Genomic DNA, 15,743 nt, shown 5'->3' with positions numbered 1-15,743 from the left:
GAAGTATCTTGTCCTGAGTTTGAGAGTCAACTGGAGCTTTTGAGGTGGTGAGGAAAAAAGAGGTGCTATTATAAGTAGGTAGGATTGAGGCGGTGCATACTACTTAGAACTGAGCTTGGTTTTTCTTAAACCAGTGAAATACAAGCATCATGAAAGTCAAAAGTAATTCACTGTTAGGAAAAAGGATACAAGAAACTGGTGATCCTAATCTGTGATCAAATTTACCATGTAGCTATTCCTGGTAGATTATCGGTACAGGAATACATCAGAAATATCGCAGGTTTGGTTTCAGACCTCAGCAATAAAGCAAACCATATCTTTGCTGGTGGAGAATCTTGCCTTCAATTCGTAAAGAACACAACATCTGTGAAACTCAGTATTGCAAAGTGCAATAAAAGTGCTTTACTATGCTAGTAGTCAACTCTGTTTACAAACGGAGCAAAATAAGCAAATGAAAAAACATATTGCATTTTCCTAAATTCACATTGTGTGATTGCAAACCATCTGTAGAAAAAATCTTTAGTGATAAATATATTATTTATAATGTATAATATAGTGGGTTGTCAAAGACCAAAGGAGTAATTATTTGAGGATTAATTTGATCATTTGAAGTATAAAATAAGGCCCTATATTTGTTGCAAAATTATAATTTGAAAATATATGACTTTTCTTCATTTAAAAAGACTGTTTACTTGGAAGAGTAACTAAAACTTAGATATTTACAGATGGACTTTGAGAGTTTATGCTTAATATTCCATTCAATATTTTATCATTTACCCTTTTTGATTAATACAATTAAATCCAACAACTACTTATCGATGCTCATAATATATTCAGTTTTGTAACATGTATGCTTTAATTCATTTCATATTTGGAAATTAACATAAAATAATGACTTTTTATTTGCTTTCCTCCTTTCCAGTATTTAAACTCTAGAAACTAACAAACAGAAAATCATTCAGGTTGCTTAACCAAATTTTATTGGCTACTTCATTTACCATGTCAAAAAAATAAAATATGATCTTCATATCATGTTTTGATTGGAAAACAAAACATTGCATAACTCTGTAGGATTACATATGTGGGTGAATTGTATGTTGGGGAAGTAGTTGACTTAGGGCATATTTGTTTGTCAGAAAGCTTTATGTTCCAAATCCTAGAGGTGTGGCAGTTACAATAATCACAGGCAAAACATGACATCAACTTTGTTTTTTAGGTCTTTTCATTAATTCTTTCTACAAACCCTAAATCAAACATAGAAACAGCAATTGCTTTGAACCACAAAAAGAGGTGTGCCTGTTATCTGTCTACCCTATTATCAGCAAATATTATTTCCTTTCTTTTGATGTTACTATTCAAAAGCCATTTATACAGATGACTCTGCATTTACCTGAAGCAAAAAACTCCTAGAACTATACTTACTAATATTTCATTGGAAAAAATATAGCATTGAGGAGAACCTGTATAGCATTGAGGAGAAGTGATAATTTTCACTTTTAAATATTCAAACCTTGCTTATAATTCAAATTTTTCTTTAGCAGTCAACTTGATGAATTTTTCAAATTCATACACTTTTGAAGAATAACATACACAAAATGTTATTCCAATTGGTATAATACTTCAACATACACTTAGTAAATTAATATACATTAAGAAGTCACTTGAGGCCTGGCCTGCATGGCTCAGCGGTTGAGCGCTGACCTATGAACCAGGAGGTCATGGTTCAATTCCCTGTCAGGGCACATGCCTGGGTTGTGGGTTCGATCCCTGGGGGGTGGGGAGGGCATGTAGGAAGCAGCCGATCAATGATTTTCTCTCATCATTGATGTTTTATCTCTCTGTCTCTTTCCCTTCCTCTCTGAAATCAATAAAAAAAATTTTTTTTTAAAAAGAAGTAACTTGTGGATTCCAGTTTCCTCCTCTGTAAAATGATGAATTAAATAATTTTAAAAGTCTTTCTAACTCTAATATTCTAGAACTATAAAACATGTGTGCCATATTGTGTTTAAACAGCATCAAACTAAGTATATATATTTCAGTAAAAGTCAAATAGACATAAACGTAGATGGAAAAGCTGGATCTGAACTATTTCCGTATAGATTTTAACCACATGATGAAACAGTGGGGGAGACAGTGATACTGAAGTAGTTTTGGGGCTTGGCTGCACATGGCAGGGGCTCCTGTGCCCACACTCTGCTGTCTAAACTGTGGGATTGCAGCCACACATATGACGGGGCACATTTCTTGAATTGATTCAAAGGCACCTGTAGACCTGCAGGAGGTCCTAAAATGTGATTATTCTCTCATCTTAGTGTATATTGTCTGATACACTAAATCTTTTTCTTACCTTGTTCTTGTCTCCACCAGTAGAATGTAAGCTGTAACAGGGCAGAGATTCTGCTTGTTTTGTTTACCATATCCACAATGTGTGGAAGGATGCCTGCAGCATGATAGGCACCCAATAAATGTATTTTGAATTGTAATAAATAAATAATGCTGTTCTTGAAATGGCAGGGAAAACCGAGTGCACTAAATGGGATTTTTTAGCATCTCATGGCAATAAATCCAACCATCTTACACTGGCTTCCCCAATTTCCTTGAATTCCTGGAAATCAAAACCACAGCCTGGCTGAAGTTTTTTCCGATCACTATTCTCATAATAATTGGTCATTCTTCCCGGTTTCAGGGGTGTTCAATAGTCTCTGATCAACTCTGTTTTCTCAATCATTTCTTTAAAGTCATCCCCATCAAGTTCCATGACAGCTGAGGTTACCTTTAAGGATACGGTAAAGGAAATGGAGACAAAAATCAGTGGGCAAGAAAACTTGCCTTTTTGGCACACCTAGCAATTATCACATAAAATTTGGTGATGAGGAGATTCTGGTCACAAACTTCTTTTCCAACACTTGAGCAACTTAGCTTTAAAGTAAAAAAGCAAAGAAGAGATTGGTCCTGCTGATATGACCTTCATGCTTAATTCAGTCATTATATTGTCTTTTCCTCATCTCCCCAAACACAGGACTAATTATGGCTCTTTAGATGTATTAAATCTCCAGTGCTCAGATGTGTATAGATATAGTTATCAGATATCTATCTATCTATCTATCTATCTATCTATCTATCTATCTATCTATTGAGATGGCTAAAGCAACCCAATGAAGCAGAAGTTGGTCAATGTCCTGCCTCCCCCATTACTCCACACATACACACAAGCCCATATTAAAAATCCCCTTCATCATCTCCTACCCTTATCACCTTCACTTCCAATCAATGTTTTAACAATTAGAGAAAACATTCTCTTTCATTATATGTCACTCTTATTCTCCCTTTGTTTTTTATCTCTCAGCCTCTAATCCTTTGCCCTTGGTGTGTGTGTGTCATAATCAGGTAAGAGGAGGTAGACAAAGAACAACAAACAGTAATGGACCCCAAAATGTTTGGATAATGACCTTTTAACTTTGGATACAGTAACATCTGAAACTTTTGAGTATTTGTATTCTTATCTTTAGAAACATATTTTTGAATGTCTTCAAAACATGGATGACTAGGATATCATTTAAACATAAGGAGATGAACTTTGGAAATGGACAAATTTGGGTTTAAAGTAGCAACATGACAATTAGATAGTCAGATAAAAACAAGTGTTTGTGAGGATATGAAAAAACAAGAATCATCCTGCACTGCTGTGGACATGCCAGGTAGTATGGTCATTCCAGAAACAATCAGGCATTGCATTTTAACACACGAATGGACACTTTTCCTTGGTTTTATTGTAGCATACATTTTGTCAGCGAATATGGGTCAAACTTCATCAGAAAACAAAATAATCATAAGAAAGATAGGCCTAGCACAGTAAACAACACACACTGCAGAACACCCCCAATTCAGGATAATCAAGTAGAAGGGTTGGCTGCTCATTATTTTCTAACTGGCTGAGAGTATGGAAAAGACAGAGTTAACAACGTACTCTAATGAACTGTGTACTAATATAATGTGTGTATATGTGTGTATACATACATGTACTAGTATATATATGTACATACATCTACACAAACACACACACATTTTAAGATAAATGTTCTAAACACAAACTGTGATTTAATGAATCAGCCTTGCCCAGAACATTGTTAAACAGAATATTACTGAACTTCAATTCACCTATTACAAGATCTAATCAAACAATGAAATTAAATAAGGAAATTAGGTACCCTGTTCAAATCTGATTATAAAAGCCATGTTCCTGCATTATAAAGATAAATACAAATGATCTGGAATTGTTTCAATTCATTTTTTGTGTGTGTGTGTATGTTCATATACTCAGCGGATATTAACTGAATACGCAAACTACAGAGTTGTCTTGGTCGGAAGCAATTTATTACAATGGTGTGTAGACTCTAGAACTAAGGGGGCTACGTTGTTTAACCCCACCTCCTTCTAGAGCAAATTATTCCATCTCTTTGTGGTTTGGCTGTACAGATGAGAATCTACACAAAGGGAATGAAAATACCATCTACTTTGTATGGCTGTTATTAAATGAGTTAAGTACTTGGAATGGGACTGGTATCCAAAAGGTACAGTCTACATTTTTATTAGATTAAAAAAATAGAAGAAAGCCTACATTTGGAAAAAAAAACACACCAACAACAACCTCACAAGTATTTGCTTATGGGTATGTTTCTGTAAGAACTTGCATTCTTGACCCATAAAGAATTCATTTTAAACTTCCAATAATTTTTCCCATGAAGTGAGCCAAATGGCAAACATGGGACTTCTGAGTACTTTTAAATAAATAAACCTCTCACTAGCTCTATTCTGAGGACCAGGGAGAGGGGAAAGTCTCTTCCTTTGTAACAGGCACGAGAAAGTGTTGTTTCCCCCCTTTACCCACAGTAATGTAGAAAGGTGAGGGCTGTGAAACAATCCTCCACTTTGCCTCAGTGCCCACCCATCTTCTTTTCTCAGTGCCACCTTACTCCTCCCCTCCACTGTTTAACAGGTCCCTGCCCGCTTCCCATCTCTTTCTTTTAAAATCCCTTTCTTTGTCCTTGCATTTTTCCATTATCCTTATTCTATCTTGTAGTTGTCCACCCCCTTTTACATTACCTGCCTTCTAGTTTTCTCACTTTTGCCACACTTCCCTTTGGACTGCTCTCTCCTCTCTCTCTCTCTCTCTCTCTCTCTCTCTCACACACACACACACACACACACACACACACACAGCTTGCTCTTACTCCCTGTTTTCTCACCCTCTGCTCTCAGCACGTACCTCTTCTTTGTTGGCACTCTATAAACACTTTGTTTTTTAACTTTAAGATTTGAAATACAGCCTATTCTTTTTTACTTACTACATGTCAGTCTAACTCTGACTAATACCACTTTTAGGGAAAATGTGATTTTATCACTTCAAATGGAGGTAAGGAAATGAAAGAGCATGAATGAACTGAGTAATACCCATTTAAAAAATTGAATATCTACCATGTTCCAGGTCCTTTACATATATTGTCTCATTCTCACAATAACTTCGAAAGAAGCTATTATTTATTCCTGTTTTATAGTTGAAGAACATAGCTGAACAATTAGGTGATCTGCCTAAGGCCATACAGAGCTAGAATTTTATCCATCTTATCAGTTCCCTCATATGCCCTCTCTCCCCTATGTCACCCTGCTTCCTAAGTGAATTGAACCACCATGCTCTATATATAATGTTTCTGATAAAATTAACAATTGAAGATAACACTGTCAATAGAGATTGTAAGAACATTATCCTCATGCACTTCCCTCCTCCAAACGCCCCATCATCCACCCCCTTTAAATATAGCTAGGGAGGTAATGTCAGGAAGTGGGTAGAAAGGAAAGTGGTGAGAACACCAAAAGAAAACTCTTGCCTCCCTTCTCTCCTTGTTGATTTAGTCTGTGATTGGGCGAGCTCATTAGGAATCATAGACTCAGATACTTTTAGAGTTCAAAGTGTTCTTGGAGACCATCCAAAATAACTCCTTCATTTTAGAAATGAGGAAGCTGCAACTCAGATCAATAAAACTTGCCCAGGACATAGATTTATGTGCTGCCCAACCTGGGTAGGTTGAACTAATATGCATAAGATGTTTATTGACCAGCAAAATGTAACTAACCCATCTGCAAGCCCTGAAGGTCCCAGCATCTCAGAGTGAGAGTCATTCCAGGCCGGAAGGGTGTTCACCAAGGTAACTCTGAGCTGCTGGGGCCCAAACCTGACCTGTTCAGGGGCTCTGGGGGAATCTCGGAGGTCCTAAGACACCTCAGAATTGAGAATGAGTGTGTTTTAAATGGATGCATAAAAAACAAACCCACAAGATATATGGCACCCACTTGTAATAGGCCCATTGAAGTATTCCGATGCAGTACAGCCTCAAAGGGTACCAAGTAGCAAAATAAGGCACTGTTTGTTTTCTTATAATTTGCAAAAAAATATACAGACAGACATATATGTATGATCAGTGATGCAATGATAAGCATGAGTGTTCATTCTCAAAACTACGCCTATCACTCTGGCTTTCATGCTAAGTAGATTACAAATATCATGGAATTAGTGTAGAGCATTAAGATAAACTAAGAGTGTTAGGGGAAATGGAAGGAAAAAGAACACAGATATGCTATTTTACTATCTCAGTATCGGTATTAAAGTCTTCTCTGACGTGGTGTAACAATATTTGGCTCCTGGGAAGTTGTTGTTTTTTTTTAACTAATGCTGCATTTATCAGGACTTCAGTTTCTTCCCAGCTGACTAGATGCATGCTACTAGGAAGGAGCTAATGTATACTGAAACCAATTTTTATGCTTAGAAAATCCTTGAGTTGTTGAAAGGCACACCTGTGTTGTTTGGCAAGTGAGTTGAATCCCAAGTAAAGAATTTCTGCAAATCTCCTGCTCAGTTGGCTAAACTGGTTTCACTCCTATTGAACAACCGCTGGGGTGGGGGAATCCTCAATTTTTCTTTAATACGCATAATAACTCCAAAGAAATAACTTCCTGTGCTAATCCCAGTGGCTTAGGTCTCAAAGAAAGGCTCAGCATTTACTTTAGGATGTTAAATGTATTCATGTCAAATTTATTAATTTAGAGATATATTAGTTTTCATATAGGAAAAAATCTACAGGTGTTTTTATAAAGACCAAATTATTGTTAATTAAGGTGTTACTTTGAATAATTTGGAGAAGTAACTTTCTAGCTGCATTCACTTTTATATTGAAGTTAAGAATAGTTTGTTATGAATAGTTAAACAAAAAATTAATTGTACTGAATCCTAAAGAAAATAAAGAAGCACTTACCCGATGAAATGTACTTTGTAAGTCAGTTTGCAGATTAACTGCAAAGGTTATTTGGAACTCTATAATCTTAAAGTGAAATGGGCCGTTTAGCCATTACTTCTTTTAAAAATCTTTATCTGGCCCATTCATTTCCTGGACATTCTTACGTTAAATCATGTGGTAGTCTGTACTATCTTAGGGTTTCTTCTGACTAAACTGGTTTTGAAAAGCTCAAGATATAAGACATTGTAAATTAAATGGCTGATTCATTACATAATATTCTTTAGGTATTAGAGAAAGTTAATGTTTTTTGTCATTTGGTCAGGCACTTGTTGGGTCTAAAGTATAACTCTTTAAAATAAATATGCAGTACATGCCAGGGAAGAAAAAGTGTGTAGGGTTGTCCAGCCTCATAGAATGAACAAAGAATAAAGGTAGAAAATTAATCAAGTCCACAGGCATGACGACCCTAGTCTGTTTGAACTGGCAAAGGAACTAGTCGTGCTGCCACCCAGGTCTTAAATTGATGGGTTGCTGGTGATATTTTCAACTCCTTTAAAGTTAAAACGGTGTATTACAATCTCTACAGCAAAAGAATATTTCTGTTTTTAAAGTATTCAACTAAGAGATTAATATTCCTTCTCTCTATAATACACACCATCTGTTTTACTAAGTTATACGTGTATCTCAGACAGTCAGAGCCGCGGTTCCCAACTTGGCTATAAACCAGAAACCTTGGGAAGATCACTACTAGAGCCACTGGTAGAGACTCTGGCTTAAAGGATTTGATCTGTGGGGAGGTCGGGGGAGGGATGCGAACTCAAGTTAGAATTCAGGGTTTGTTTCCTCTGGAAGCTATGTTGCAATGATGAGCTGGGTTTGTGGATTTTTTAAGTACAACAGATAGAGCTACATTATCTGTTAAATAACTTTTGGGAACTGACCTAAAACACCAAACCACTCTTCATAGTTCCTTCTTTTAACAAATAATGTGCTTTTGCTACTAAACAATGAAATTTATGGAACTCTTGTGTCTTCAAGGTCACAATCTTACACGTTTTTGTGTGCCAAAAATAAGCCAGCCTTTTATCTTATAAAAACAAAAAGAATCAACGATTTTAGTGAGAAACTATCATGAGGAAGACACAAGCAAACAAAGAGACTGTCAAACAAGGCCAGGAAGTAAAGTATAAAACCAAAATTTGTAAAATGTTTAATTTTAGAAACTCTACAGGGAATGTCTTTGGTTTGTGACTTTTTGTGTTTTCTGCATAATAAAATAGATCAGAAAAAAGGTAGCTTGTTTAGAAAGGAATACGACATAGACATAATTGCGGAAATATGCTGGAGGGCAAGAAACCAGATGATAAAAGCACTTTAAAAAGGCAAATCATACAAAGGAGTAGAGGATACTTTGTAGTCAGTACTCAAAGGTGGCTGCTTTGAATAGCAGGGAAGATGAGAAGAGTGAGGTTAGGTAGGTGCTTCCCCAACTGTAAGTCTGACCCACTGGTGAACCTAACAGGAGACACTAAGGCAAGCTGGGACCAAGAGCAGTACAGTGGTGTGACCAGTTCTCCGAAAACCATCTTCATCCTATTCCCACTTATTCAAGGTAAGCACACACGCACCTCCCGGCGGCTGCTGCACAGCCAGAGTTGGATTTACCCTGTGTTGTCTCCGTGGAGATTACGGCATGTAGGTGGAAATTAAGGAGAGATAGGTTTGGGTTCGATAGGAAGAAAAACTTTCTAAAAGGCTGTCAAAACCAAAGCAAACCATAACACATGCTTTGCCACACACTGAACCCATACTTCTGAAGGTCAGAGCATGAACTAAGTATAATCTCTAGAAAAGGTAATTGTGTTTAGTGTGAGCTTGTCCTAGCGTCCTCAGTGGTCCTTCCAAAGCTGTTTTGATGGTTCTGTGGTCCAACCTCCTCTCTTCTCCATTAGCATCTAATCGCCTCAAATTTCATTCTGTATCCATTTGGTTAAAAAAAAAAAAAGTGACAAAAGGGAATTGAGAAATTCTTCACAAAGAGCCAAAGTGTTCCTGCACAAAGATTGTGAAACAGAGGGTTAGCGACTAGCTTTATTATAGTGGACTTATTTATAGGTTTTAGACCTTTGGTTACTTTTGGCAAGAAGTGAATCCTGAAAGCTCATACCAAGAGCTTTAAATAGATAAATAATAACCCCATAGTAAAGCCAGTGTCTTTGTTCTCTCATTTATGCCCAGATTTGTGACCCCGGGAGCCGAAAGTACACCCTGATCTTTATGCATACCTTGAGACAGCAATGAAGGAATAAATTACACTTTTCAATTAGGCATGAAAGGTGGAGGTGGAAAAAACAAGATATAGAGCAGTTACCATTGTGACAGAACCATCAATTCATAGAATAGCCTCAGACCTGGGAGCTGGAGGGGTCCCCTAAGGAAAATGTCTTACATACATGTCCTGTGTGTAGTGAGTGCATTAGAATCAACAGGCCAGCATTGTGGCTGGAGCACTGAAGCTCGGGACTGAGGCAATCTTGAATTTAGGTCTGTGCCAAGCACCTCTGTAAAATGGCTTTCCATCTACACTACAGGGCCAAAAAGAACCGAAGAATTTTAGAGCAAAGCTGATTTCGAGCCCAGATCTGTCATAATAATCCCTTCCTGACAAGCAGAACAGGGTCACCCAACAAGTGTGACACGAAAACCTTTAGCGGCTGCGTTACCAGGCCCAGGGCTTGCAGGACACACAAAAGGCTTTTTCTGCTCTTTTACAAGGTACTCTGGAAGCCAAGCTGTTTGCCATGGGAAGGTCTGGGAAGGGGTGGGGGAAGGTGGGACGCAACAGGTTGTCCACATCCGGCTGCCAGTCTGTGCAACAGGAGAGCCATTCTCCGCGGTCCCTCGGCCCCCGAGATGCGGGGGCGGCGGGAGGAAGGGGGCGCAGACCTGCGTTCCTCCCCTCCCGGGGCGCCAAGCACCTGGCGGGAGACATGGTAGGCAGCCATCGGAAGAGCGCGGGGAGAGCGCTCTGCCTCCGAGGGCGCGTCCTCAGATCGCTGCGCGCCCCCGAGCAGCGGGTCTCCGCGGGGCGGGTCTCCGCGGGGCGCGGCGGGGCGGGGCGGGGCGGGTCTCCGCGGGGCGCGGCGGGGCGGGGCGGGGCGGGTCTCCGCGGGGCGCGGCGGGACCGGGCGGGTGTCCGCAGGGCGGGGTTCGGCGGGGCGGGGCGGGACTCCGCGGGGCGCGGCAGGACGGGGCGGGTGTCCGCAGGGCGGGGCGGGGCGGGGCGGGGCGGGGCAGGGCGGCGGGGGCGGAGCCCGGGTTCCTGCGCTCGGGGTCCACCGCCGAGTGGGAGCCGAGCGCTAGCGCGGCTGCAGCGGGCGGCATGGCGAGCACCGCCTTGGAGATCATCGCGTTCACCGTGTCTATCTCGGGCTGGTTGCTGGTGTCTTCCACGGTGCCCACCGACTACTGGAAGGTATCCACCAACGACGGCACGGTCATCACCACCGCCACCTTTTGGGCCAACCTGTGGAAGACATGCGTTACCGACTCCACAGGGGTCTCCAACTGCAAGGACTTCCCCTCCATGCTGGCGCTGGACGGTCTGCATCCCGGGCCCCTGCCCCCGACCCTCCCTCTTGTCAGGCCAGCGGACGGGGCGCCCGCTTGGCTTCGCGACCCCCGCTGGGACCTGGGTGGGGGGCGGAAGACTCCTCTGAGATCGGTCCCTCTTTTCCCCTGGGGCCCGAGGGAGCTGGGGCGAGTCCCCCGTTCCGTCGTTCTCCATCCCTGGACGTCGGTCCTGCGTGGGCGCCTATGGGAGCCCGGGAGCCCGGGTTAGGGGTGGGGGGGGGGGGGGGGGACACGCAGACAGGCCTAAATGGGGCAGGTGACTTTCGGGGGTCGCGGGTGGAGGGGAGCAGCTTTGCTGTCCTAAGAGTAAAGGACACGGTTGCGGGACCCCCATCTCTTGCGGGCGGGACGGCTAGGACACGGAGTCTCGCAGAGGGGGCTTGTCTTCTGCGTCGCTCCCCAGAGGAGCTGGATTCTAAGGGTGTCATGGACTCGTCCAAGCGAAATGGGCTTGCCTTGAACTCCCTTAGCCGTTTCGTGAATTCTTTTAAAAGTGGGCAGGAGAAACGGAATCATATTATAGGAGGCGTTCCGCCCCCCCCCCCCCCCCCCAAAAAAATTCTTCTACGGGCGCGCCAGCCCGGGCTTTAACGCTTCCTCCAAATGTTAGGAAAATAAATAGCCCTTGAGCCTCAGGGGGTAGAGTCCTGGCCGCTCAGAATCTCGTGCGTGTGGGGGACTGACAGGTTCTGGGGGACTGACAGGTTCTGGGAGACTGACAGGTTCTGAGCCGGTGCCTCTCCGGGCCTCCCTCGTGGTGTCCTTCTGTAAATTGCTTTCTACATTGTTTTTGTTAATTGGGCTTTATATCGCATTGCATTGTAGCAACGGGTAGATCGATGTTCAGGTAGAAAACTGGCTCTGTTTTAGTTTCAAGAGAACCTTCGATATGAACCTGGTCAGATGCGTGCTCACGCTCTAGGCCCGTGTTTCTCAACCTTGGCTGCACATCAGAATCACCTGGGGATCTTTTTAAAAATATGAGGCCCAGAAATCAGGATTTTCAAAAGATCCCCAGGTGATTCTAATGTGCAGCCAAGGTTGAGAACCACTGCTCTAGGCTCTTCCTCCAGGATTTGATAGCGCAGGACTGGATGGATCCCCGCAGAAACTTAAGGAGCGTCACTTATTTCTAGATTTGACGTGTTTTCTTTTTCTTTTATTACTGCCCTGCAAGTTTTTATTTGCATAGCTGAGTAAATAAAAGACAAGATTTAATTCCTCTGAGATGGTGCTTGCCACGGAAAGCAAATGTTTGCTGCTCAACGGTGGTATTTGATGGAACCTGCCTATAAGGGCCAACGTGTCTAGTTGTAGATGGATGACACCCTGCTGTGTCCAATTAGTAGCTGGCACAGTGTGGGTCCCCTAGAATTGCCCTTGAATTTCCTGTGCTCTGCAGAGCACACATCCAGGTAGATGCTTTGAACAGACAGCCTCTTGTTTCTTTGTTTCTGTGGCTTACATTCAGGAATATGGGCTTAACAGTTACGGTTTTAAGCGCATTCTTCTGTTGTAACTGTATTGTTGTTACCTGAGATAGAGTGCCAGATAGGTATGGCTCCTTCTGTAGGACAGTTGGGGGACAAGAGAGAAGAGAGACAAACAAGAGCTCGCTGGATATTATTACGTGCAGAATAATACATCTGAGGTGAAAGTGGGCATGATATCAAGATTTGGAGGCAGAAGGAAGGAGGGATAGCCCTCAATTATTAAGCTCTAGAATGGAGCAAATGGAAGAGGAGTGACATTTATATACAACCCAGTTTGCAAAATAGCCTTCCATGTGTCTAGGAAAGGACTTTTAAAAACATAAATAACACCACACTACGCACTATTCTGCAGCATTCTAAAATTAATAACTAATCTTTCCCAGTCCGTACATATAGAAGTAATGATTGCGTAGTATTCATTCGTCTGGACAAACTGGTTTATTTAACCATTTCCCCGTTGTAGGACATTGGACCCTTTCCAGCCTTTCATTCTTGTTAGTGCTTCACTGAAAAGTTTTATATTTGCCTCTTTGTCTGTATGCGTGTTGTTCTAGAGTACATACTGAGAAATTGTATTGTCAGGGCAGTGGAATATTCATTTTAATATTCCATTTATACTGCCAAATTACATCCTACCAACAGTGTGTGAGATCACCTATTTCTCTACATTTTCACCACTAAGTTTTTCATCCAATATTATAGGTGACATTATCATATTATCATTTAACTTGGCATTTCCCTGATCTGATTAGCACTGATTTTGAACATCTTATCATATATTGATCTCCCCCTCCCCCGCCTCTTTTGTGAATTGTTTGTTCATGTCTTATACCCGTGGTTCTGTAGTTTCCTCTGGGTTTAAATGATTTGTTTTCTTAAATTTGGATGTCAATCTTTGATTTGTCATAAATGTTGCACTCTCAGCCTATTGCTTGTCTTTTAAACTTATGAGGACTTTGAAATGTGTGCTATAATCAGATTAATCAGACTCTTCCTGCTGGCTCTGCCTTTTGTGGCTTAGGGAGGCATTGCCTACTCCAAAGCGACAGATTTACTTTTCTGTATCTCCCAGAATAACACATGGGGATTCAGTGACACTGCGACAGTTTCATAGAGAAAGGAGTTGATTCCCCCATTTACCAGTGGGACTTTTCAAAGCGGCCCCCTTAATTGTCTCCACCAAGTGGCTGTTTTCATTTTTGCTAGTTTGAAATGGAAAATAAGGTACACATCATTTGGAAAACACTTAACTTTTTTCCTTAATCCTCACCTGAGGATATGTGTTTATTTTAAATTGATTTGAGAGAGAGAGGAAGGAGAGAGAGAGAGAAAAAACAACAACATCAATGTGGGAGAGAACATCAATCTCTGGCGTGTGTTCCCAGGGCAGCCGTATCTGTTGGATGCTGGTCCTGAGGCAGGTCCTGCTGACAGCATGCTGCACATGGACTTCCTAACATTGCCTTTGCAGTGACGGGAGAAAGTTATGTTACCATGCGCTATGGGGGCCACAGGCCAGACCAGGCACAAGGTCTGGATTGAGAAGAAAAGCCAAGAAAGGAGAGAGAAAGCACCTCATCTAGTCTTAGATCAGCGGTTCTCAACCTTTGGGTCGCGACCCCTTTGGGGGTCGAACGACCCTTTCACAGGGGTCGCCTAAGACCATCGGAAAACACATATATAATTACATATTGTTTTTGTGATTAATCACTATGCTTTAATTATGTTCAGTTTGTAACAATGAAATTGGGGGTCACCACAACATGAGCTACTGTATTAAAGGGTCGCGGCATTAGGAAGGTTGAGAACCACTGTCTTTGATGGAGGAGCAAACCTTGGAAGCAGAGGATGGAGTCATTATTCTGAATTTCCTATGTGAGGTCAAAGCTCTGATTCCTCATCATCAGGTGGTATCATATCACCCCGTTTTCTCTGTAAGGAAAATGAAGCTGAGAAAAAGCTAAATGTCTCGAGTTAGTATTATGCCATGTTAAGACCCCAACCCTAATTTCTGCTTAGAATCAATATTAGTTTTATGGAAGGGAAACTTCCATGAGTTTCTTACCCCCTCACCAGACACTTTGTTCATTTTATTCATCCTGTGAAGTAAAAGCTCTTGTCCTATTTTACAGATGAGAAAACAGAGGCTGAGATTAGCTAACACAATCAAGGGCACACAGTGGGTAAATAGAACAAAGCTAAAATTCAAAGTTCATGCCTTCTCCCCATACCTATCTTCTTTCAAAGTATTTGCAAAAAATGCACAAAGCTACTAGCATAAGAAAAGCTCATTTTTTTTTCTTCTCACTAGGAAATTGTCTCCACCAAGTGGCTATTTTCATTTTTGCTAGTTTGCAATGGAAAATAAGGTACACATCATTTGGAAAACACTTAACTTTTTTTCTTAATCCTCACCTGAGGATATGCATTTATTTTAAATTGACTTTAGAGAGAGAGGAAGGGAGGAGGGGAGAGAGAAAGAGAAAAACATCAATCGGTTGAGAGAGAGAGAGAGAAAGAGAGAGAGAGAGAAAGAGAGAGAGATCAGTTACCTACAGTACTCTTCCTGGCTGGGAATTGAACCTGCAACCTTTTGGTGTACGGGCCAATGCTCCAACCCACTGAGCCACCTGGCCAGGGTGAGACACTTAACTTTGAAGGGACACCTTGAAGGTTTCCTTTAACAGAATTCATTAAGGCCACTACATTTTACTAATTAAACATTTCACAGTTGACTAAGCTAGTGATTTCTGTTTATTGCTAACCCATGTTCCTTTCAAAACACCACTTGAACTTTAGCTGAGAATAATTTTCAGCCAGGTTGTTTTTTTAGTATATGCCATCTATTTTTGTTAGTGGGAATGTTTGCCATTTCGTACAAGAGAATTAACTATAAATTATACTTCAGAGAACTTCTAAGTAAATATGTTCATGCTTCAGCACCTTAATGTGTTAATTAGCTATTAACGGTGTCAGTAAATTAGACCTGTCAAAAATAATGGCCTCCTTGACTAGTTTTTACCACCACTTCGCTTGATGGTTTTACTTATAAGTTTTGCCCCGAGGAACTGTTTGAAAGCAAGGTTGTAGAGGTCTGCCTTGCAAAAGATAAACTCTGAGTTTGTTGGCAGTCACCTCAGGCCTGAGTCTGTGGGTGTTTTGAGCACTGGTGGCCCCTAATTCACAAAGCTCAGGTTTACCAACAACTGGATTGCATTTATAGCTGGCAGGGGAGCTATCCCTAGGAACCCCAATCCCTGCTCTTTGCTCCCCGTTTTAGAAAATCTAGCCAATGATTGTGCTGGTGAAGTGCCTTTTTGGTGCATGC

The 15,743-nt window shown here is 41.3% G+C and overlaps 1 protein-coding gene across 2 annotated transcripts in view; it reads left to right on the top strand.

Moving 5' to 3' along the window:
* The window catches only part of CLDN10 (claudin 10), a 130,839-nt gene that overhangs the window by 93,896 nt on the left and 21,200 nt on the right, over positions 1-15,743 (top strand). The window contains exon 1 of one of the 2 annotated variants that reach the window (XM_070407434.1): positions 10,634-10,891. The exons of the other annotated variant lie outside the window; for it this stretch is intronic. Coding sequence (XP_070263535.1) covers positions 10,672-10,891 — 220 coding nt within the window. The 5' untranslated portion in view covers positions 10,634-10,671. Of the gene's footprint in view, positions 1-10,633; positions 10,892-15,743 lie in introns of those variants that run through there. 2 annotated transcript variants of the gene reach the window in all.

Source organism: Myotis yumanensis, unplaced genomic scaffold (genome assembly GCF_028538775.1).
Source record: "Myotis yumanensis isolate MYYU_CA2020_CCGP unplaced genomic scaffold, mMyoYum1.0.hap1 SCAF_3, whole genome shotgun sequence".
Lineage (NCBI taxonomy): Eukaryota > Metazoa > Chordata > Mammalia > Chiroptera > Vespertilionidae > Myotis > Myotis yumanensis.
Note: the sequence above shows the minus strand (reverse complement) of the source record. Positions and strands in the feature narration are given on the sequence as shown.